General features: G+C 46.0%; 1 protein-coding gene and 1 pseudogene across 1 annotated transcript; one reads left to right on the plus strand and one right to left on the minus strand.

Moving 5' to 3' along the window:
• The window catches only part of LOC134341823 (zinc finger protein 850-like), a 30,654-nt pseudogene extending 16,049 nt beyond the window's left edge, over nt 1-14,605 (plus strand).
• A 4,906-nt stretch (nt 14,606-19,511) lies between these two features.
• Nucleotides 19,512-22,973, minus strand: LOC134341822 (zinc finger protein 239-like). The gene has a single exon (XM_063039759.1). The coding sequence runs from the start codon at nt 22,801-22,803 to the stop codon at nt 22,438-22,440; it is 366 nt and encodes a 121-aa protein (XP_062895829.1). The 5' UTR covers nt 22,804-22,973; the 3' UTR covers nt 19,512-22,437.
• Between the last annotated feature and the right edge of the window lie 2,406 nt (nt 22,974-25,379).

Raw genomic sequence — 25,379 nt, forward strand, 5'->3', positions numbered from 1 at the left:
TGGGGTTTCTCTGACACTGTTGAGCTTCTCCGCGAGAGACATGGACGAGGAAATGCATTTCAAATATTTTCCCATGTTGGCAGGTAGATTTGACGATTTGGTTCATTGTCTCCAACCATTTATTTCGCATCAGTGTACAGACATGGCAGAGAAAAGCAACCAGAAATGCGATGCTACCAAGTGGACCAATCACAGTTGTTGCAGTCTGCGTCGCCGCGACGTGTGAGTTACTTTTTAGAGGAGGTGCACGTCACCCTACGGCGTAGGGTACGGCGTGGGTACGGCGTAGGGTACGTAGTGCCTACGGTGTACACTTGCCGCACAAGTATAAATCAGGCTTAAGAGAGTCGGTACAGGAGTCACTGGGCTTCAGTCCATTTGAACTTGTATTTGGTCAGAGAGTGAGGGGACCTTTGACCTTGTTAAAGGAACAGTGGATTGAGGGGGATGTACATGTTAACTTGTTAGACTATGTTTTGAAGTTCAAAAATAAAATACACCAAGCCTGTCGTCTAGCGAGACAAAACTTAAAGATTTCTCAAAACAAAATGAGGTGTTTGTTTGATAAGCGGACCAAAACAAAAGAAAATACTAGGTGGGGGATAATGTGCTTGCCTTATCTCCAATGTTGACGGATCCACTTCAAGCGAAATTCAATGGACTGTATGAAATAGTCTCTCAAATTAATGATGTGAATTATGGTATTAAAACACACGACCGACGTAAACTAACACAGGTGGTACACATCAATATGATAAAGCCTCATTCTGACAAGCAGGCACCATCGGTGAGCGTTGTCAAACATATCAATCTGGCAACCCTGAGAATGAAACAATTGACTCATCTGAAACTTTACAGAAGCCAAACATGGTCCCGGTTAGGCTAATGAACTCGGTTGTTTTCGAAAACATTGACAACAAGTTGGCTCATCTGCAGTCAAAGCAACAACATCAGCTGAAGGAATTAATTCTGAAGTTTAAAGATTTATTTCCCGATGTTCCCAAGCAAACCACGGTCGCAGTACATGACGTAGATATTGGTCAAGCCAACCCGATTAAACAACACCCATATCACATGAACGTAGAAAAGTGTAGATTGGCTGAGCAGGAAATTGAATATATGCTGAAAAATGATATTATTAGGCCTTCAACATCAGATTGGAGCTCATCCTGTGTTATTGTGCCCAAACCTGATGGTAGTGTTAGATTTTGCACTAATTATAGGAAGGTGAATGCAGTAACAAAAACAGATGCCTATCCTATCCCTAGGGTGGATGATTGCATCGATAGGGTTGGAAAAGGTAATTTCTTACAAAGATCGATCTGTGAAAGTGTATTGGTGTGTTCCATTGACGGACTGAGGTAGAGAAATTTCTGCATTTGTTACACCTTCTGGGTTGTATGAATACAATGTTTCACCATTAGGAATGAAATATGCTCCAGGAACATTCCAGAGAATGATTGATTCTGTAATTCAAGGGTTAGGACACACAGATGCCTATATTGATGACTTAGTCACAGGGAGTGACACTTGGGAAGAGCATATCTCTGTAGTAGAAAAGCTGTTTGACAGGCTTTCCAGGGCCAACCTTACAGTTGACTTAGCTAAGAGTGAATTTGGCCATGCCTCTGTGATCTATCTTGGCTGTGTTGTAGGTCAAGGCAAGTTGGCTCCTGTGCAGGCAAAATCCAGGCAATTTCTGAAGTTCCTATTCCGACTGTGTGACGAAGGCCCGTCACTGATTACAGGCGTCTCATGGCACACTCGGTAAAACACTCAAAGGGTCATCCACACACATTATTCCCCTCTGTTATTGTGGTGAGTGCACGCATCTCAATAAATCAACAGTCACAATTTTACACTCATCCCCAGCAGTAATAGGTATGAAAAAAAGAAACACACTATGTCACAGTTTTATTATCTCAGGTCAATTTATTCATATTCATCTTTCCAGTTAGTATTTTGCCGAAGTGTCATGATAATCTGACGTCTCTCTCCTCCACAGTCACTGGGTCTGAAACAGAGCTGCTGCATAGAGCTGTCTTATATAGAGGCAGCAGCAATCTGCACAGGTGTGCCGATGGTGGAGGATACCATCTTTACCTGGGACAAGGGTTATGTTACCTAATTACTCATCTTGTGGTAAAGTTTTGGGGTTTATTTGGACCGAGCCTTGTCAGGAAGCATTTGATCGATTGAAAGTTATTATTTGGGATGAGGCCAATCAATGTAGTGTCGTCAGCAAATTTAATTAACAGATTGGAGCTGTGGGTGGCGACACAGTCATGGGTGCACAGAGAGTAAAGGAGGGGGCCAAGGAGACAACCCTGTGGGGCATGTGTGCTGAGGGTCAGAGAGACAGAGGTGATGGAGCCCATTCTTACCACCTGCTGGCCATCTGACTGGAAGTCCAGGATCCAGCTGCACAAGGCAGGGTGAAGGCCGAGGTCTCTGAGCTTCTTGTCAATACTTCACGCCTTCGTATGGCTAAAGCTCTGCCCATGACTGCAAGGAACTGCAGAGAACTTTGGTCTCATCTGGAAACATCATAGAAACAAGCCTCCTCTCTATGGACTCTGCCTACACTTCCCCTGCCTTGGGAAAGCAGGCCGTGTACTCAAAGATGCCCACAACTTTGGACATTATTGCTGCAAACCCAATCCCCCATCAGGGAAGAGATACAAAAGCCTTAAAGAGCGTACCACCAGGCTCATGGACAGCTTCCTGTCTGCGGTTGTCAGCCAAATGAATGGTCTCCAGTCCAATAAAATGGACTCGACCTCACAATGTAACTCGACGTGACCCTGCCCCATATGTCTATCTGCTCTGCACTTTCTCTGCAGCCATAATGCTTTGTTACAGTTATTGTTTTGTCGTATATCAGCTCAATGTATCGATCTGTGTGGATGGTACGTCAGGCAAGATTTTCACTGTAGCTCAGTACATGATAAGAATAAACAAATTCCCCATTTTAATTGTGTGGAAATATTAGACAGACTGAGCTTCTGCTTTGGAACCACAGAAGGAAACTTAACTGTTGTCATTTCTGAGGAATGCAAATAAATAGAAAAGGCTTCAGTCTCGCATTATGATCTGTGGTAACTGGGATCAGGTGACCCGTGGTGGGTCTCCCAGACCAATTATCAGAATAGGTTTAATAGCACTGGCAGATATCATGTAATTTGTTGTCTCTGCGGCAGCAATAGAACCTAATTCATAACAATAGATTTTAACCATTGTGGTTTAAAATAAGAATATATATATTAAATAGTTAAATTATATAAGTAGTACAACATAAACATTTTAAAAATGTAATACTGTAAACTATTTTAATTGTGTGGAACTATTTGACTGACTGGGTTGTTGCTTTGGAAATTCTGGAGTGAAGCTGAACTAAACCGTACACATTTACGAGAAGCTCAGATAAGTAGAAAAGACAAATTCTCACATAAATGGGTCAGACATTCAGAAATATTGGCTGCACTTCAGCTGGTAAAAACATTGGAATGAGGCCTAGTCCCGGGCCTCAGCCCAGTGGTTATGGTCTGAGGCCTGGGACGAGGTGAGAGTAAACATTCAACATGGACTAGAAGGGCCGAGATGGCCTGTTTCCATGCTGTAATTGTTATGTGGTTATATGGAAACATGCTGAAAATATTGCAGAAAAAACATTGTCCACCCACAATGAGAGGACGTGACAGATCCAGATCTCACTGCCTTGTCTGAATGGGCGAACGATGAAGCTACACGTACACGTAGAGCAGTGACCCGCAGATGCTGCAGATCTGCGGGAAAATGTGAACAGGACATGGGATCGCGTGATGGGTGGAGGGTCTCCCACCTGAACCGGTGACTCTGCTCCTCGCCCCTCACACGCTGCCAGACCCATCTGCCACATGTCCCACATTATTCCATATTTACACCAGATACATTTTTACTTCTTCCTCCAGATCTTCCCTGTCCCTTTCCCTCCACCCCCAGGTCACAGAGTCATGGGCTCGATTCCCATCCTGATCCAACACACAATTCAGACCCAAACCGCAAATGTGCAGGTTTCATTTAAATCTGTCCATGTTTATAAACACTAATTTCTATTCACATTCCTCCAGCCACACTGGACAGGAACACTGAAACATCAAGTGAGAAACAGCAGGAGGTGGCCATTCAGCCCCTCTAACCATCAACAAGATGAAGGCTGCTCTCCCATCTCAGCCACATGTTTCTGCCCGATCCTCATTTCAACAATCCCTCTGGTCTCCACACATCTGCCGTCCTCTGTTTTATGTGAGGACGATCACTGAGTCTTCACCGGCCTCTGTGGTGGGGATTTACAGACATTCACCACCCTCGGATTGGAGACATTTCCCCTCATCTCAGTCCCGGACAGTCCACCCCCTTTTTCAGAGACTGGGATCCCTGGTTCAACCGGTAATGATGTTGTGCATTTCAATGTGTTCACCTCTCAGTCCTCGATTCTCTAAATGAAAGGGTTATCACATTTGATCTTTCTTCATATGATGACCCCACCACTCCAGGGATCAGTCTGGTGAATCTTCATTGCACTCTCTATGACAAATACTCTCTAACCTCTTTGTTAATCCTCTATGGAATTAATTTCCATCTTCTGCAGCCCCGTGTTGCCCCAACCACTCACCTCCCACCCCCGTCACTATTTCCACCTTCCCACCTCCCCCTCACCTGGATCCACCTCTCACTCCCCAGCTCTTGCCCCATCCCCAACCCTCACCTCTTTTCTCTGACTATTTCCCGTCCACTCTCAGTCCAGAGGGAGGGTCTCGGCCCGAAATGTTGACGGTCCATTTCCCTCCACAGATGCTGCCCGACCCACTGAGTTCCTCCGGCAGTTTGTTCTTTGGTCTGTATGACCCGTGTTAGTGTGGGGAGCGGGATTTTACACCATATTCCAGGTACAGTCTCAACAAAACACAAATAATTGTCACTTTACCCGGACCATCGGCCCCGCTTGCAGGGCAACAGTCCGCCGGTGTTTGCCCCCCAATGTGGTGAATCGCCACCACCGTGGGCTCAGACATTTCCACAGATGAGCCCCTCCTGTCCCCACCGGGACAAACATCCTGTCCGCCCCCTCTCTCACCGTCTTCATCCTTTCAATAAAATCCCCCTCTCCCTCCCCGGGGAACCGGCATCAAACCGACGGGCCGAGCGGTCTCCTCCTACCTCTCAGCGACACATCAGACTCCGGCCGCAGGAGACGCTTCACAAACGCCCCAACTTCCCTCGGAGGGAAATGGAAATAAATCAGAAAGCGGACATTTACTTTGACGGTTGTCCCGCCGTGACGGAAAGTTCGGGAGACGGTGTCAGCGGGGGGAACGCCCTCTCGGTAGGTCCGCCTCCGCTATTGGCTGGAAGCAATGATTGACATCGCTTCGTACCAATGGGAATAGCGCAGCGCGTGACTCCGCTGCTGACAGCGGTGGGGGAGGGGCTGCTCACGTGATTAGTAGCCCAGCCGTTAAACCGACCAAGCTCGAGCTCACCAGCGCGCGGTGCACAAAAGGCCCCGGATGATCGGTTGAGGTAAGAAGGGATCTCCGGGTTGGGGGTCTCACCGGGCGGGCGTTTTCAACACCGACTTCGGGTAGTTGCTGTGAGCTCCGGACTCCGTGACCCGCAATCCCGGGACAGTCCTGCTCTCTTCCCTCTCTCTCAGCCCCACCATCCGTACACGGGCCCCGGGGAGCTTCCGGCTGATGAGGGAATGGGAACCGATGGATCTCTCAGACAGAGCTGAGCTCCAGCTGTCTAAATGCAAGGATCGGGAACTCGGAGAAAGGGAACAAAATCTTTTACATCAGCTGTTGAGAAAATCACCTTTGTTCTGCCTCCAGTCACAAACAAGAGAAAATCTGCAGATGCTGGAAATCCAAGCAACACACACAAATTGCTGGAGGAACTCAGCATTAGTACTCTTTTCCATAGATGCTGCCTGGCCTGCTGAGTTCCTCCAGCATTTTGTGTCTGTTGCTTGTTCTACCTCCTCCTGTTCTGGACTTTTCTACCCGTGAGAACATGTTTTGTCCCACTCTCTCTGGGTACATAATGATATCAAACACCTTTGCCCTGGGCAACAAGTAGCTTTCACATCACAAATGTGCCAGACTCCAATGAGACAGACTACTGCCCTTCCCTTCATATTCACTGGCATTGCCATCACTGAGTTCACCACCGTCAGTCACCTGGGGGAGGGTTCAGGGGAAATATTTGTGTACAATACAGAAACTTGTATTACCTGTGTGTATTGTAGTGATGCAAAAGTTGCTGGAGAATTTGCAAGTGGGAAGAAGTGGAGTGATATTTGAAAATCTGACTTTTTATAGCATCATTTAGCAAGCAAATCAGATATGGACAGTGTGCAAATGCTCCAGTGAGAAAATCCTTCATTATCTGCTACAGACCTGTTACATACATTGTGTGAGACTGCAGATCAAAATTATTACTGACAGTGATTTGCTAGCTGTTAAAATGAGTACCTATTTATATAAAATTCAGTGTGCACATGTTGTGTCACCACTTTAAGGAGTTGGGGCTTTAAATGGATGAATTCTGTATCACCCGGGAGTCGGAGAGTGTGAGATAAAGAGAGGTGAGTTGCACCCAAGGTGCAGGATGCAGGAAACTGGGTGAGAGTCTGGAAGGGGAATGAGGTTAAATAGCCATCGCAGAGTACTCTTGTGGCCATCCCCCACAACAACAGGTGGGCCATAGATAGGGTGCAGAGGAGATTTACAAGGATTTTGCCTCGACAGGGGAGCATGCCTTATGAGAATAGGTTGAGTGAACTCGGCCTTTTTTCCTTGTAGTGACGGAGGATGAGAGGTGACCTGATAGAGGTGTAGGAGATAATGAGAGGCATTGATCACGTGAATAGTCTGAGGCTTTTTCCCAGGGCTGAAATGGCTAGCAAGAGAGGGCATAGGTTTAAGGTGCTTGGAAGTAAATACAGAGGAGATGTCAGGGATAAGTTATTCATGCAGAGAGTGGTGAGTGCGTGGAATGGGCTGCCGGCGGCAGTGGAGGAGGTGGAAACAATAACATATTTTAAGAGACTCCTGGATGGGTACATGGAGCTTAGAAAAGTAGAGGGCTATGGGTAAGCCTAGGTAGTTCTAAGGTAGGGACATGTTTGGCACAGCTTTGTGGGCCGAAGAGCCTGTTTTGTGCTGTAGGTTTTTAATGTTCTATGCATTCTACCACTTTAGAAACTGTTGCGGGGGGGGGGGAGATTATGTGACAGAGGAAAGTCAAAGGGGTGATAGGGGATTTGCTAGTTAGGGGAACAGAACTAGAAGGGGACTGATATCCCAGTGTTAAGGCTTGCTTGTGCTAGTGTGGTGGGTTGGTGGGGGGGGGGCGCTGTTAAACTAAAGTTGTAGAGGGGATGGGAGCCAGAATGCCAGATAATAGAGAGGGTGAATTGAATTGAATTTCTTACTTACATCCTTCACATGCATGAGGAGTAAAAATCTTTACATCTCCGTCTACATGTGCAGTTTATAGTCATTTATAATAGAACAGGACAGTCAGTAGAACATAGAAACACAGTTGTATCAGCATGAATTAAGCAGTGTGATGGCCTAATGGAAGAAGCTTGTTGGTCCTGGCTTTTACGCTGAGGTACCGTTTCCCGGATGGTAGCAGCTTGGAACAGTTTGTGGTTCCGGTGAGTAGGGTCCCCAATGGTCCTCCGGGCCCCTTTTACACACCTGTCCCTGTAAACTTCCTGAATCATGGGCAGTTCACAACTACAGATGTGCTGGACTGTCCGCACCACCCTCTGCAAAGTCTGCGATTAAGGGAAGTACAGTTCCCATACCAGGCACTGATGCAGCCAGTCAGGATGCTCTCAATTGTGACCATGTAGAAAGTTCTTAGGATTTGGGACCAATACCAAACTTCTTCAACCGTCTGACGTGAAGGAGGCACTGTTGTGCGTTTTTCACCACACAGCTGGTATGTGCAGACCACATGAGATTCTCGGTGATGTGTATGCCGAGGAACTTAAAGCTGTTCACCCTCTCAACCCCAGATCCATTGATGTAAGTAGGGGTTAGCCTGTCTCCATTCCTTCTGTAGTCCATAATCAGCTCCTTTGTTTTTGTGGCAATGAGGGAGAGGTTGTTTTCTTGACACCAGGCAAATGCTGTTCAGACCTCAGGGCATGGAATTGTGATCTTGTTGCCATGACTGGGACTTGTTTGCACCCAACAATCTGAGGAATTTGGAGGAACAAATTAGCAAGAGAGATCGCAGACTACACTAATGCTTGATATAGCAAGCGATTTCAAATTTCCATAGATTGACGTGACTCCCGTATGTAAAAGGACTAGATGGGGTAGAGTTTGTCAAATGTGCCATTAATCAGCACATAGAATTCCCAGCATAGAAATGTGAAATAAGCTATTAGAAAATAATCCAGGGCTAGTGACAGAATATTAGTGTATGGGAACACTTTGCATCTCGTGATCATAATGCCATGAGATTCCAAGTTAACATGGAAAAAGACAGGACTGAACCATGGGTCGAGATTCTAAATTGGAGAAAGGTCAATTCTGATGGTATCAGAATGGATCTGACAAGTGTGGACAGGCTGTTTTCTGGCAAAGGAGTACTTGGTAAGTGGGAGTTCTTCAGAAGTGAAGTTTTGAGGGTGTAGAGTTTGTATGTGCCTGTCAAAATAAAAGTTGAAAGGTAACTGGTGCAGGGAACCTTGGTTTTCAAGAGATATTGAGGCCCCGGATATTTTGTTCCTCCAAATGCCTCAGACTGTTGGGTGCTACAAAGACTCATTAGTGACTACAATATCATAATTCCACGCCCTGAGCTCATCTGACATCTTTTTTAGTCATCTTCTGTTGCTTTCTAAAAGCTTCCCAATAGATTTTGCTCTTTTGTTTGCCCTCTCTTTGCTTTTTATGTTGGCTTTGTCTTCTCATTTCATCCACGGTTGTGTCCTCCTGCCTTTCTAATGCTTCCACTTCTTTGGGATGTATCGATCACTCAGCTCCCGAATTGCTCCCAGAAACTCCAGCCACTGCTGCTCCATCATCATTCCTACCAGTTTCCCCTCCCAATCAAGTTTGGCCAGTTCAGTACAGAAACATGCCCACTCTGGACGATCAGAATGGTAATCTACATGAGGAGACAAAATATATGGGGGAGATTTTAAATATTATTTTTGCATCCACATTTACTCAGGAGATGGACACAGAGTTTATAGAAGTGAGGCAAAATGGCATCAACTTCATGGACCCTGTACAGATTACAGAGGTGGAGGTGTTTGCTGTCTTAAGGCAAATTAGCGTGGATAAATCCCCAGGGCCTGACAAGTTGTTCCCTGGGACTCTGCGGAGAACAAGTGCAGAAATTGTCGGGACCGAAGCACAGATATTTAAATAATCCTTAGTGACTGGTGCCGTACTGGAGGATTGGAGGACAGCCAATGTTGTTCCGCTGTTCAAGAAAGGCTCTAAAAATAAAGTAGGAAATTATACGTCAGTGAGGTTGACATCAGTAGTGGGAAAGTCATTGGAACGTATGTGCAGGAACCAGATATATAAGTATTTGGATAGATAGATTAAGGATAGGCAGCATGGCTCCGTGCATGAGAGGTCATGTCCAACCAATCTAATAGAGTCTCTCGAGGAAGTTATTAGGAAAGTGGATGAAGGCAAGGCAGTGGATGTTGTCCACATGGACTTTAGCAAGGCACTTGACAAAGTCTCATATGGGAGGTTGGTCAAGAAGGTTCAGTCACTCAGCATTCAAGATGAGATAGTAAATTGGATGAGACACTGTCTTTGGGAGAAGTTAGAGTGTGGTAGCAGATGGTTGCCTCTCTGACTGGAGGCCTGTGACTAGTGGTTTGCCACGGGGATCGGTGCTGGATCTGTTGTTGTTTGTCATCTAGATCAGTAATCTGGATGACAGTGTGGTTAACTGGATCAGCAGATTTCTGGATGACACTAAGATTGGGGGTGTAGTGGACAGTGAGGAAGAATATAATGTCTCGCAGTCTGATCTGGACCAGCTGGAGAAATGCAAAATGGAATTTAATGGAGACAAGTGCGAGGTGTTGCATTTTGGTGGGACCAAGGTCTTACACAGTGAATGGTTGGGCACTGAGGATTGCTGTAGAAGAAAGGGATCTGGGATACATGTCCATAATTCAGTGAAAGTGGTGTCACAGTTAAATAGGGACGGAAAGCAAGATATTGGCACATTGGCCTTCATGAACCAAAGTACTGAGTACAGGAGATGACTTTGTTGACTTTTTACAAGACATTGGTGAGGCCTAATTTGGAGTATTGTGTGCAGTTTTATCACCTACCTACAAGAAAGATGCAAAAGAGGTTGAAAGAGTTCAGAGAAAATTCGCAAGGATGTAGCCAGGTCTGGAGGACTTGGGTTATAGGGAAAGTTTGAACAGGACAGGGCTTTATTCCTTGGAATGCAGAAGATCAAGGGGAGATTTGATGGAGGTGTGCCAAAATTATGAGGGTTATAGATGGGGTAAATGCAAGCTGGCTTTTTCCACTGAGATTTGGTGGGATTACAACCAGAGGCCATGGATTAAGGGTGAATGGTGAAACATTAAGGGGAACATGAGGGGAAAATTTTTCAGACAGACAGTCATCCGTGTGTGGAATGAGCAGACAGCCCAACTGGTGCATGCGAGCTCAATTTCAACATTGAAGAGGTTTGTATAGGTACCTGGATGGTCGGGGTACAGGGGTAGACAGTTTAAATAGTTCAACACCAACTAGATGGGCCAAAGAGCCTGTTTCTGTGTTGTACTTTTCTATGACTCTGTGACAAGAACATTAAATAATACTAATATTCATCTAATTCATTTTAACAGCTGTGCGGACCAACCATTCATCTGGGCAGAAGATGTTTTCATGGCTTTAAGACTGTGGCACTTTAAATTGACAGTAGATAAAAGAAAATCCCAACTGTACGTCAACAAAGGGGGGAACCCATTCATCTGCTCAGACAGTGGGAATGGATTCAGTCAGTCATCTCAACTGAAGGTACATCAGCAAGTTCACACTGGGACAAGGCCATTCCCCTGTTCTGTGTGTGAGAAGGGATTCAGTCGGTCTTCCCACCTGTGGGCACACCAGTCAGTTCACATCGAGCAGAGACTGGTCATCTGCTGAATTTGTGGGGAAGGTTTCACTCGATTATCTGACCTAATGGCTCACCAGCGAGTTCACACCAGGGAGCGGCCGTTCACCTGCTCAGACTGTGGGAAGGGATTCACTCAGTCATCTAACCTGAAGGTACATCAGCGAGTTCACGCTGGGGAGAAGCCGTTCACCTGCTCAGACTGTGGGAAGGGATTCACTCTGTCGGATAAACTGAAGGTACATCAGCGAATTCACACTGGGGAGAGGCCGTTCACCTGCTCAGACTGTGGGAAGGGATTCACTGAATCACGTAGACTGAAGGTACATCAGCGAGTTCACACTGGGGAGAGGCCGTTCACCTGCTCAGTGTGTGGGAATGGATTCACGGAGTCGTCTCAACTGAAGGCACACCAGCGAATTCACACTGGGGAGAGGCCGTTCACCTGCTCAGACTGTGGGAAGGGATTCACTGAATCACGTAGACTGAAGGTACATCAGCGAGTTCACACTGGGGAGAGGCCGTTCACCTGCTCAGTGTGTGGGAATGGATTCACGGAGTCGTCTCAACTGAAGGCACACCAGCGAATTCACACTGGAGAGAGGCCGTTCACCTGCTCAGTCTGTGGGAAGAGATTCACTCTGTCATCTCAACTGAAGGTACATCAGCGAATTCACACTGGGGTGAGGCCGTTCACCTGCTCAGACTGTGGGGAGGGTTTCACAAGGTCATCTGCTGTACTGAGACACCAGTCAGTTCACACTGGGGAGAGGCCATTCACCTGCTCAGTGTGTGGGAAGGGATTCACTAAATCATGTAAACTGAAGGTACATCAGCGAGTTCACACCAGGGAGTGACCATTCACTTGCTCAGTCTGTGGGAAGGGATTCAATTGGTCATTTCACCTGCTGACACACAGGGAAATAGCCGTTCACCTGCTCTGTCTGTGGGAAGGGATTCATTACGTCATCTGAACTGAAGGAACATCAGCGAGTCCACACTGATCACCTGCTCAGACTGTGGGAAGAAATTCTCTCAGCCAAATCAACCAATTGGGCATCACTGAGTTCACACCGGGGAGAGGCCGTTCACCTACTGTGAATGTGGTGAAGGATTTGTGGTGGACATGGACTGTGCCTTTAAATGAGAGAGAGAGAGAAACTGTCTACAGTACTGCTGCCTGCTTCTTGGTTGCCATGGTGAGAGAGAGGCGGAGTTATGTGATGGACAGTTCGATGTTTGCAGTTGCTTCTTGGTTGCCATGGTGAGAGAGAGGCGGAGTTATGTGATGGACAGTTCGATGTTTACAGTTGCTTCTTGGTTGCCATGGTGAGAGAGGCGGAGTTATGTGATGGACAGTTGGATGTTCACAGTTGCTTGGTTGCCATGGTGAGAGAGAGGCGGCGTTATGTGATGGACAGTTCATGTTCACAGTTGCTTCTTGGTTGCCATGGTGAGAGAGAGGGGGAGTTATGTGATGGACAGTTCATGTTCACAGTTGCTTCTTGGTTGCCATGGTGAGAGAGAGGCGGAGTTATGTGATGGACAGTTCGATGTTCACAGTTGCTTCTTGGTTGCCATGGTGAGAGAGAGGCGGAGTTATGTGATGGACAGTTCGATGTTCACAGTTGCTTCTTGGTTGCCATGGTGAGAGAGAGGCGGAGTTATGTGATGGACAGTTCGATGTTTACAGTTGCTTCTTGGTTGCCATGGTGAGAGAGGCGGAGTTATGTGATGGACAGTTGGATGTTCACAGTTGCTTGGTTGCCATGGTGAGAGAGAGGCGGCGTTATGTGATGGACAGTTCATGTTCACAGTTGCTTCTTGGTTGCCATGGTGAGAGAGAGGGGGAGTTATGTGATGGACAGTTCATGTTCACAGTTGCTTCTTGGTTGCCATGGTGAGAGAGAGGCGGAGTTATGTGATGGACAGTTCGATGTTCACAGTTGCTTCGTAGCGTGTTTATTTAAGCAAGGTCAGATGACTCTCCCAGAGACACACAGTGGAACACCGGTTACGGCGACCAGTCAGTGAAAGGAGGCCAGTGACAGAGGAGTCATTGGGTGGAACTTTCGAGTGCCCACAAGCGAGGGTTGAGGATCGATCAGAGGAATTGATCAGTGGCTATAACGGTGTGTGGAAGGGCTGACCCTTTGGAGGCTACCGGTGTGTCTACTCTTGCCTGGGTGGTAGTTTATCCTCGAAGATGGTCCCCTTTGTGATAAGCTGCGTTTGGCTAACTCGAGAGTGGATTTGGAGCCTGAGGACGGAAGATCAACGGTACCTGTTTACTCGTTCTTCTCCCAGTGTGGTTTTCACCTTGGATTACAAATACCTTCCTCACACACACCAATTCCGTGGATTGAACTGAACTTCCTTACATTCCATCGTAAGACTATAACTCTTGCCACCCAAGCTTTAATGAGTTTGGGAATTATATTTACACACATATAGATGTGTAACACTGCTGACATTTGATTTACCTGGTTTAAATTACTATATTAAGTAGTTACTAATAAACAGTGGTTTATAATATCAAAACCAGACTCAAGGTGTGCTCTATTGCGGCTGGTTCATTTAAACTGTTGCATTTATGTAACATAATTGGGGCCTGCGTCCGGGATATGAAGAAATTGGTTTGGGGCTGAATTGATTGATTAATGATCGATCTGATTGGGGAAATCCCCTTTGATTTGTTTGAGTGGAAGATCAGCAGCAATGGAGGTTGATAGGTTTCTGACAAAGCCAACCCCTGAAGCATTAGATGGCGCAAAGAGGGTTGTGCTGTTGGAAATTGCTCAAAAATTAAAACTTCAGGTGAGCACTAAAATGAGGAAGGCTCAGGTACAGACATTAATAGCGGAGTATTATGTATCTGAGGAAGTGTTTGACGGAGGTGTGTTGGAAAAGTTTGCTGAAAGTAAACCTATTGGGGCTGAGCTGCAGCTCCAGTTCGAAAAATTAAAGAGGGAGGCTGAGGATAAACAAAGACAGCATGAGTTACGACTAAAACAGTTCGAAGCTGAGGAAGCGGACAAACAGAGGGAAGAGGCGGTTTGAGGTGGAGAGATGGCTGCAAGGAGGTTCAGTGCCAGATCTTGGTGACAAGTTTACTGCCAGTCGAGAAGTTAAGTTGGTACCTCCATTTGATGAAGCAGAAGTTGATAAGTCCTTCTTGCAGTATGAAAAAGTGGCTCAGAATCGAAGGTGGCCGAAAGACAGCTGGGCTGTTGTGTTACAAAGTGTAATTCAGGGGAGAGCCCAGCAAGCGTATTCTGCCCTAACACTTGAAGAGGCAGCTGATTATGACTCAGTGAAAGAGGCTGTGCTCAAGCCTTATGAGTTGGTTCTGGAGGCTTACAGACAAAAGTTTAGAGATTTGATGAAATCTGGGAACCAAACGTATGTGGAATTTGCCAATGAGAAGTTTGTGTACTTCAGTCGTTGGTCTACCTCCGATGGGGTAAATGGGGATATTAACAACTTGAAAGAGTTGGTTTTGATCGAAGAATTTAAAAGGTGCGTCCCTGATGAAATGAAGACATACCTGGATGAAAAGGATGTTGCCACTTCACAGGAGTCTGCCAGATTAGCAGATGAGCTTGTTTTGACCCGCAAGGTGAAGTTTACCTCGGGTGAGAGCTTCCAAGAGAGTAGCTGGGATGACCAGGGTAAACTAGAAGTGGAAGCTGGGACTAGTGATGAAAGCCTGGAAGAGGAGGCAGTCCCAGTTGCCTGGGTTCAGGTTGTTGAAGCATCTGTAAATCCGCAGGATGCTGAGCATTGTGTTGAAGCTCAGTTAAAACCTGAAATGTCTGATTTGGTTGGAAAGGAATTCAGTCCTTTTGTGAAGTCTGGATTGGTTTCAGGACCTTTGACCTTACTGAGGCAACAGTAGTTTGATGAGAAAGTGCATGTTAGTCTGCTAAATCATGTTTTTGGAATTTGAAAATAAACAAGTTGTTTCCCATGATGGGGGAGTCTAGTACGAGAGGGCATGGCTTAAGGATTGAAGGGCGCCCTTTCAGAACAGAAATGTAAAGAAATTATTTTTAGTCAGAGGGTGGTGAATCTATGGAATTTGTTGCCACGGGCAGCAGTGGAGGCCAAGTCATTGGGTGTATTTAAGGCAAAGATTGATAGGTATCTGAGTAGCCAGGGCATCAAAGGTTATGGTGAGAAGGCAGGGGAGTGGGACTAAATAGGAGAAAATGGATCAACTCATGATAAAATGGTGGAGCAGACTCGATGGGCCGAATGGCCTACTTCTGCTCCTTTGTTTTATGGTCTAAGTTTGTGGTTTTGAGAGACAGGGCTTGGAGACTTCTCAAAACAAAGTGGAGTATTATTTTGACCAGGAGAGACCATCTGCGGATGTTGTCATGGGAACATATGGAACGAAAGGTCTTGGGGAATGGAACAAATGATTTGTTTGAAATTTGGGTTGAGTATCAATCCAGGGTATTGATAAGTGACTCTCACAAGCAGACACACAGTGGCAGCAGGTGGAAGCCGTTGCAGAGAAGGGGAGAGGAAGGTTTGAAACAAAGAACAGAGTGACAAGGGGTCACTGTTTGGACTCTCCCAACAGCCGACAAGGGTGGGTTTAATTATTGATTCCAGCGAATACGAATGTGTGATTGTCACATAGTTTGATCCACTGGAGTGGGTCTTTCTGGTTGGGGAACACATTTGTGAATACCACTTCTGTTTTACCCTTGCCTGGGCGTGGTAGCCCACTGGAAGGTACCCCTGTGGCATAGAAACATAGAAATATAGAAAAATAAGTGCAGGAGTAGGCCATTTGGCCCTTCGAGCCTGCACCGCCATTCAGTATGATCATGGCTGATCATCCAACTCAGAACCCTGTACCTGCCTTCTCTCCATACCCCCGATCCCTTTAGCCACAAGGGCCATATCTAACTCCCTCTCCAAAGGGCTTGACAAATCACTGTTGGAGTTACTTCGTATGTCGTGGAACTGGATAAGAGGCATTGTGTGACTGGGGAAACCCTGTGGAATCTACCTGTGTGTGTTACCCTTGCCTGGGTGGTAGTTCCCCCTGAACACGCTACCCCTGTGATAAGCTATCTTTTGGTGATAATCCATACGTGGATTCTGGTTGAGTATCCTGTGGCCACCACTTTGGGATGACCTGTAGCTGAATTCGGGCGTGGTATTGTGGTAACCACTTGTGTCGAAAGGATATTCCGTGAAGATCACGTGGAGATACTTCGTGTGTGGATCTGGGAACGACAGAGATAAAACCTGCGGCTATTTTTATCCTGTTTATCATTGTGGGAAACAACGTAATTGCCTTCTCTCGACATTCAGCTTTGGAATACAAAGGTAGGGTTCTCAGTACCATTGACCTCTGTTTCGGGACTGCCGCGGGTGAAGTTTCGCCAAAGCCTTACTTGACGTATGTGTCTGATGTGAAGAAGGAGCTGCAAAGGGCTTATGAGTTGGCTGGGGAGGCGACCGCCAGGCAGAACCGGGGAAATAAGAAGAGGTGTGACCAGAAAGTGAAGTTCTCCCAACTCCTGCCGGCAGACCGAGTCCTCATAAGGAATTTGGGATTTCCTGGGAAGCACAGATTGGCTGATCGCTGGTCGGGCACGCCCTATCTGATGGAGAGTCAGTTGCCCAACTTACCGTTTTCCGAGTGCGGCTCAAGGATGGGAAGGGGACAGTCGAGATCATCGGAATCATCTGTTGCCCCTGGGGTGAGATGTACAGGTGGAGCGGGAGCCCGAGGTGCTGGCTGCACCCAGTACCGGGACTCTGCGTCCACGTGGGATGGAGGAAGAGCCCACACCCGGAGAGACAGGCCCGCTCAGAGGAGGATGATGACTCGGACAACTGGTGCATGTGGCTGTTCGCTGAGGCCCCCATGATGGAGGGGGAGGTTCCTGGCCCTTCCCCCACTGGGTTAGACGGGGTAAGGGTGGCTACTGATGGGCCGGCCGGGGTACCACAGGGCGTTGGAGAGGATGATGTGGGGTCCAAGTAGAGATAGAGGGTTTTGAGGTGCAGAGGGATTTGGGTGACCGCTCGCAGGAGGGTTCACCTCATCGTTTCCATGAGTCTCCTGTAATGTCCAAGGTGGAGGAGTTCGAGGAGGGAGTGCACAGGTCACTGAGAAGTAAGGACCCCCCACATAGGTTGGCCTTGATAGCGCCCAGGGAACAGGGTGTGATCTCTACTGTTTCGGTGAGTTATGTCACTGCTTTCTGCACTTGGGTTGGGCTCTGTGTTTTGCATGAAGGGTTGGCAAATTATCTGAGCGTCATGAGGACATGACTGAATTCGGTGGGGGGAGAATGTAGGCTCTCAGTACCATTAACTGTGGTGTTAGCTGTTGAGGCTAACAGAATGGCTTCCTGTAATGTTACTTAATGCTGTCATGGGTTTCTGTAGCCGAAATGTTTGAGTTAGATTATTTAGATTATGAGGACACTCAGTCCTCGTTTATTGCCATTTAGAAATACATGCATTAAGAAATGATACTATGTTCCTCCAGAGTGATATCACAAAAAAAAGGACAAACCAAAGACTAACACTGACAAGACCACATAGTTATAACATATAGTTAGAGCAGTGCAAAGCAATACCATAATTTGATAAACAGCAGACCATGGGCACGGTAAAAAAAAGTCTGAGTTCCGATCGACTCCCAATAGCAGGCGGCAAAAGGGAGAAATTCTCCCTGCCGTAAACCTCCAGGTGCTGACAATAGCCGATGCATTGGAAGCATCCGACCACAGCCGATTCTGAGCCTGTCCGAAAACTTTGAGCCTCCGACCAGACCCTCCGATACAGCCTCCTGACCATTATCCTCTGCCGAGCGCTTCGACCTCACCCACCGAGCAACAAGCAAAGCCGAGGACTCGGGGCCTTCTCCTCCGGAGATTCCAGATCACACGGTAGCAGCGGCAGTGAAGAAGGCATTTCAGAAGTTTCTCCAGATGTTCCTCCATGCTCTCACGTCTGTCTCCATCAAATCAGGATTGTGCACAGCACCCTACTTGACAGATTACAGATATCACCACCGGAGTGGCCGCTGCGCGCTGTGTCGCGCCGCCATCTTCTCCTCCTCCTGCCGATACAGGTGGAACTAATCAATGGAGAATTGTTATGCTATCTTGTATGTGCGAGCTGAGCGGGAGTTCGCCGTCTTTTCGGGAGGCGAGCGAGGAGGACGGACGTGTGAGGAGCGGATAGCGGTTCCAGGGTGGCGGATACTGGAAGTCGGCGGTTCGGACGGTGGCCGAGGGCTCGGAGTGTCGTTATGGATGGAACCGGAGGTGTGAGCTCCAACATATTAAAACATTATGTGCACAGACTGATTAACTTACTGATTTGGTTCCTTTATGTTATCTGTTTCTACTAACCCATCACTAAGAAATAACAAGTTGTAATTACTTACTCGCCTTTGGTGTATTGTCTGATATTTGTGTTGGGAGCGTTACACCGTATTTACACCGAAGTATTGCACTATTGGCAGGACGACGGCGGTTCACCCCAGGTAAACGGGGGTAAATTGGGGCACAGACGTTACACAAACATCTCTCATCAATTAACCTGAGGATTGAACTGAACTTCCTTACATAACATTGCTAACTTTTGATTTGCCTGGTTTAAGTTACTATATTAAGTAGTTACTAATAAATAGTGGTTTTTAACATTAACAACAGACTCCAGGTCTGCTCTATTGCTGCTGGTTCATTTAACCCATCACGGAGTACATAACAAGCCTCTCCTTATCTAATGTCAGGGTGAGTTTGATCATATTAAGATCATTTGTCCCTATCGGTTCTTTGAACTTAAGTGACCTAATTAATTCCGGTTTATTACAATACCAATCCAGAATAGATGATCCCCAAGTGGACTCAACCACGAGCTGCTCTAAAAAAGCATCTTGTTGGTATTCTAGAAATTCCTCCTCTTGAGACCAACATCATCCCAATTTTCCTAATCATCTGCATGACAATCCCCCATGATGACCGTAACATTGCCCTTTTGGCATGCATTTTCTATTTCTCATTTTAGTTTGTGGACAACATACTTACTACTGTTTGGGGGTTTCTATACAATTCCCATCAGCGTTTTTTTTTTACATTTGCTGTTCCTTAATTCTACCCACAGATTCTACACCTTCCAATCCTATGTCACCTCTTTCTAATGATTTTATTTAATATTTTACCAACAGAGCCACACAACCCCACTACCAGCTTGCTCTTTGAAGAAACATATAAGTTTCTGGGAAACAAGAGGACCTGCAGATGCTAGAAATCTAGAGAACTACACACAACGTGCTGGGGGAGCTCAGCATGTCAGGCAGCATCTATGGATGGGAATCAACATTTCGGGCCAAGACCCTTCATCGGGACGCTTGATACCCACCTATCTGGAATATCAACAAACAAAGACAATAGAAAGTAGTACGAAATGGGGAAAACCTATGACAAAATTTAGTTCAAGGCTTAAAAAAAACCTGCCAAACAGAGCTCAATAGTTAACAAATACAACAAAGGCAATAAACACTTTCATCAATACCAACATTGACATTTTTAATGAAAATATCTTGGTCCCATTTCAATCAGTAAAATTTACAAAGATAAAGAAGAACTAAAATGACAACTTTAGAAAAGTCTATTTAGACTCAATCCCACTTGGATTAACACTACCATGGGCAGAAGGAGGAAGCTGAATAACACACATGAAAAGAAATCACATAACAGTCCGATAAAACTTCTAAATGCATATTTTCATCAAAACTGAACAGGATTCAATGCTCCATACGTGTATATGCAATTTTGATAAGAAATACAGACCAGAAAACTTAAATGAGAGGCCAACTCAGAAAAATGAATCATCACTATGGAAGAAAACATTAAGCAGTGGAATGAGTATGACCCTCCATGGGAGACATCCCAATGATCTGAGCAGACCAGATGGTGACAAGGAAGCATCGAGCACCTGACTGAGAGTTGGAGACCTCTTCCCAGAAACAGAAGGGTCCCTTTCAGAAATACAGGACAAGATGGTTAATAAAAATAAGAAAAAAATCAAAACTACATACAAACGTTGTACAATACAATCAAACAAGGCAATAAATGCAGGGAATAACAACAGAAACCAGACACAATCCAACACATTCCAGGATCCTGCAGCAGTTGAACTCAAATTGATTACAATCAAGTGGCAAATATCATTCACCAGAATCTTGCTTTAAAATACAAACTTATGAATGACCTTCATCACTTCATTAAGGCACCATAAATTCGAGTTTCAGATAGGACAATTCATGATAACCATCCAGATATAATATTACAGGATAAACAGGCAGGAACAACTCCCTCAATAGATAAAACCATTCCCACCACACACATGTGCCTCGACCATTGGAGCACCTCACACCAGGTATTGTTTGTGTCATCAATGAGACGACTGAATTATTTTCTCTGCCAATTAGCTTCCAAATGTTGCTACTCTGTCATCCTTTGCCATGCACCACTGCTGATTCCCTTCTCCTCATCATACGTTCTTACCCCGACCATCGTCCAGAGCCCCAAACTCAGCCCTGTGCAGACCCGCCTCTGGTTTCTGACCCTGCTCTGTTGAACATCCAACTAATGGTTTCCCATTCTGCCTTCAGTCTTTAGAGGACAGTGGTGTTTTCTAACAACCCTTTAGAAGCAGGGAAAATGACCCATAATGTGGAAATGAGCCGTGAATAAGGAGGTTAACTCCCAGTGTCATTCATCCTCAGCCCAGAGATTTGAGGAGCGAAGACCATCTCAGACAGAACTGCAGTCGGCTCGACTTCTTCAGTCTGCAGGAAATTCAAGGGAAACCTCTTCACCCACAGAGTGGTGACTGTTTGGAACCCTTCATCACAGGGAGAGCAAAAGGGGAACAGGGGAGGATTTAAAAGGACTGTCGTGGAACTGAATCACTGGCAGGGTCCAGCCAGCCTGAGTTGACCCTCTCCCGTATACTAGTTGTGTTATAAATTCACTAAGTACCAGAGACAGAGTTTCAGAACTGATTTATTTGCCTCAGATCCAGAATATTAAACTCCAGTCCCATTAAAGGTGAATATGCAGCAGAAGAAACTCCTCCCATGCCCAGTGACCAGGGTGTAGAACTGGGTGTGGTGAGCAGCAGCAATAATTTCAGAGTTCAGCACCAACAGTGACTCTCGAAATTGCATTCAGCAACGGTGATGCACAAATATCCAGCATGCAGCTTATTGAAACTTTCTCCCCGGTGTGAACCCGGTAGTGTGTCACAAGTGTAACATGCTGTAAGGATTCACTGCTCATGTAATGGTTCTCTGTAATGTTTCACTGCTGAGGTAATGGGTTCTTTTTTTAAATTACTTTATTTACAATTTTCAATTTTACAAAGACAAAATGTATTGAAGATAAAACAATACCAAGGAAATACAGTACCAGGTGGATCACAGACAAAACAATTCAAAAACAGAAAACAAAAAGGCTGCCAGACAACTTACAAGATTACTTAAACTTTCAGAAAAAGAGTGGACACAATAGTAACATCACGGTTTCTCGGTAGCAGCAATGTTTAGGTTACGACTAGAGATAACAGGGTTTTGAATGCCAGGCCATCCAATGACAGAAATGTTCTCTCTTGTGAGTCTGGAAGGGAGATTTTCGTGGTCTTTTGCTGGGGAGAGATGAGAAGACGTGAATGGAGAGAGTAGGCCCTTTTCCTTTTTTTCTTGTTTTCTTTACTAACCCTATAGTCAAAGTCAGAATTATAAAGCTCAATCGTTTAATCACATATTGTGTACTGTTTGTTATTTCAGGGTACTGATTTGTAACAGGGGAGACATCGCGCAGCATCCACCCAAACGAGATTTCTTAAGTTTGGTTGGGCTGGGGGGCTACCACCCCCTATATTAAGCTGCTAGCTGAAGCGATAGTTTTGTTAGGTAAGATGACTGAGAGAATCGCTTCCACATTCACAGCAGGTGAACAGCAACTCCCCAGTGTCAACCTGGTAGTGTGTCATAAGGATAGATAACTGAATGAATCCTTTACCACATTCACAGCAGGTGAATGGCCTCTCCCCAGTGTGAACCTGGTAGTGTGTCATAAGGATAGATAACTGAATGAATCCATTCCCACATTCACAGCAGGTGAGTGGCCTCTCCCCAGTGTGAACTCAATGATGCAAATTTGGTTGATTTGGCTGAGAGAATCTCTTCCCAAAGTCTGAGCAGCTGATTGGCCTCTACCCAGTGTGAACTCGCTGGTGTCTCTGCAGCTGAGATGACTGAGTGAATCCCTTACCACAGACTGAGCAGGTGAATGGCCACATCCCAGTGTGAACTGACCGGTGTGCTTGCAAGTGAGATGACCGAGTGAATCCCTTCCCACAATCTGAGCAGGTGAATGGCCTCTCCCCGGTGTGAACTCGCTGATGTACCTTCAGTTGGGATGAGCAAGTGCATCCCTTCCCACAGACTGAGCAAGTGAATGGCCACTCCCCAGTGTGAACTGACTGGTGTCCCAGTAGCTGAGATGACAAAGTGAATCCCTTCCCACAATCCGAGCAGGTGAATGGCCTCTCCCCAGTGTGAACTCGCTGGTGTGCCATTAGGGTGGATAACTGAGTGAATCCTTTCCCACAGTCTGAGCAGGTGAACGGCCTCTCTCCAGTGTGAACTGACTTGTGTAACAGTAGGTCGGATGACTGAGTGAATCTCTTCCCACAGTCTGAGCAGGTGAATGGCCTCTCCCCAGTGTGAACTCGCTGATGTACCTTCAGTTGAGATGACTGAGTGAATCCGTTACCACAGTCTGAGCAGGTGAACGGCCTCTCCCATTGTGAACTCTCTGATGTACCTTCAGTTGAGATGAACGAGTGAATCCCTTCCTACACTCTGAGCAGGTGAATGGCCACTCTCCAGTGTGAACTCGCTGATGTACCTTCAGTTCGGATGAGCAAGTGAATCCCTTCCCACAGTCTGTGCAGGTGAACGGCCTCTCTCCAGTGTGAACTCGTTGATGTAACTTTAGTTTAGATGAGCAAGTGAATCCCTTCCCACAGTCCGAGCAGCTGAATGGCCTCTCCCCAGTGTGAACTCGCTGATGTACCTTCAGTGGGGATGAGCAAGTGAATCCCTTCCCACAGTCTGAGCAGGTGAACGGCCTCTCTCCGGTGTGAACTCGCTGATGTACCTTCAGTTGGGATGACCAAGTGAATCCCTTCCCACAGTCTGAGCAGATGAATGGCCACTCCCCAGTATGAACTGACTGGTGAGCCATTAGGTTAGATGATCGAGTGAATTCTTCCCCACAAATTCAGCAGATAACCAGCCTCCGCCCAGTGTGAACTGAATGGAGTGTCCACAGGTGCATAGACCAACTGAATCCCTTCTCACACACGCAACAGGTGAATGGCCTTGTCCAGTGTGAACTTGCGAATGTACCTTCAGTTCAGAAGACCGACTGAATCCATTCCCTCTGTCTGATCGGATGAATGGGTTCCTCCCTGTGTAATTTGACGGGAATGCCAGTCGGTCTGATGATTGAGAGAATTCCTCCGCACAGTCTGAGCAGGAAGAATGATTGAGCGAATCCCTTGCTCCACTTCTTAAATATCTGGACAGAGACAGCAAAACTGGCGTGTTGTGTTCGAGATTCCAGTAGACAAATTCCTTGTCATTTTTAACCTGTAAAAGAAAGATTTACAAAATCCATCACACATGTTGGACAACCTTTCAGATGAGGTCACTTGAGTTGTCAAGGTGTGCTCTGGCATCACACTGTTACAGTGAAGTTCAACACAAGTAGGAGAGCAAAATCATCTTCTAACAGGACACAGTACTGGTATCTGGAGTGACCATCAAATTCTCTGATGCTATTCCTGTCTCTATAAGAATGGGGCATTTCTGCCATCTCCAATCTGTGACCTGGCTCAGATTGACTCTCTCCATTGGTATTATTCCCTGTTCCCACTGAGCTGCATGGGTTCCTGGCCCCACAGTAACTGAAACACTCTCACACAAATAGCCAGCAGTGCATTCCACACACCCACCATTCTCTGGGTAAAAAACTTACCCCTGACTTCCCCTCAGTATCTATTTCCAAGCACCTTAAAACTATGCCCCCTCATGTTAGCCATTTCAGCCCTGGGAATAAACCTCTGGCGATCCACACGATCAATGCCCTCATCATCTTATACATCAAAAAAGTCTCCAAACATAATCAAAAAATTATACATTGCTTTGAGGATTTGGTAGAAGTATACAAAATTTTGAGGTTATAGATAGAGTAAATGCGAGCAGCTTTTTCCACTGAGGTTGGGTGGGATAACAACCAGAGGTCATGGGTAAGTGGGGAAGGATAAAATTTATCGGAAACATTTGGAAAAGCTATTTACTGAAATGGTCATGAGAGTATGGAATGCACAAGTGGTGAATATGAGCTCAGTTTCACCATTTAAAAGAAGTTTGGACGGGAGCCTGGATGGTAGGGGTCTGGAGGGCGATGGTCCCGTTACTGGTAGTTTCATTAGACAGATTAAATGTTTCTTTCAGCGTTGACTAGATGGGCCAAATATCTTGTTTTCGTACTGAACTTCTCAATGTTTCTATCACAGATAAGATGACCAAATTTGTTTGGAAGGGAAAAATTGGGAGTGACAATGGAGCAGCAATGGCTGGAGTTTCTGGGAGCAATTCGGGAGCTGAGTGATCGACACATCCCAAAGAAGTGGAAACATTGGAAAGGCAGGAGGACATAACTGTGGATGAAATGAGAAGCCAAAGCCAACGTAAAAGCCAAGGAGAGGGCAAACAAAAAAGCAAAAAATATTGGGAAGCTTTTAGAAACCAACAGAAAACGACTAAAAAAAAATTGAATGACCTCGGGGGTGGAATTATGATATTGTAGTCATTTAACAGTCTTGGTTGCACCCAACAGTCTGAGGCATTTAGAGGAACAAAATATCTGGGGCCTCAGTATCTCTTGAAAACCAAGGTTCCCTGCACCAGTAACCTTTCAACTTTTATTTTGCAGGCACGTACAATCTCTGCACCATCAAAATTTCACTTCTGAAGGCCTCCCACTTACCAAGTACTCCTTTGCTAGAAAATATCTGTCCCAAACTACACTTGTCAGTTCCTTTCTGAAACCATTAAAATTGACCTTTCTCCAAGTTAGAATCTC

The sequence above is a fragment of the Mobula hypostoma genome, unplaced genomic scaffold (genome assembly GCF_963921235.1).
Source record: "Mobula hypostoma unplaced genomic scaffold, sMobHyp1.1 scaffold_110, whole genome shotgun sequence".
Taxonomy (NCBI): Eukaryota; Metazoa; Chordata; class Chondrichthyes; order Myliobatiformes; family Myliobatidae; genus Mobula; species Mobula hypostoma.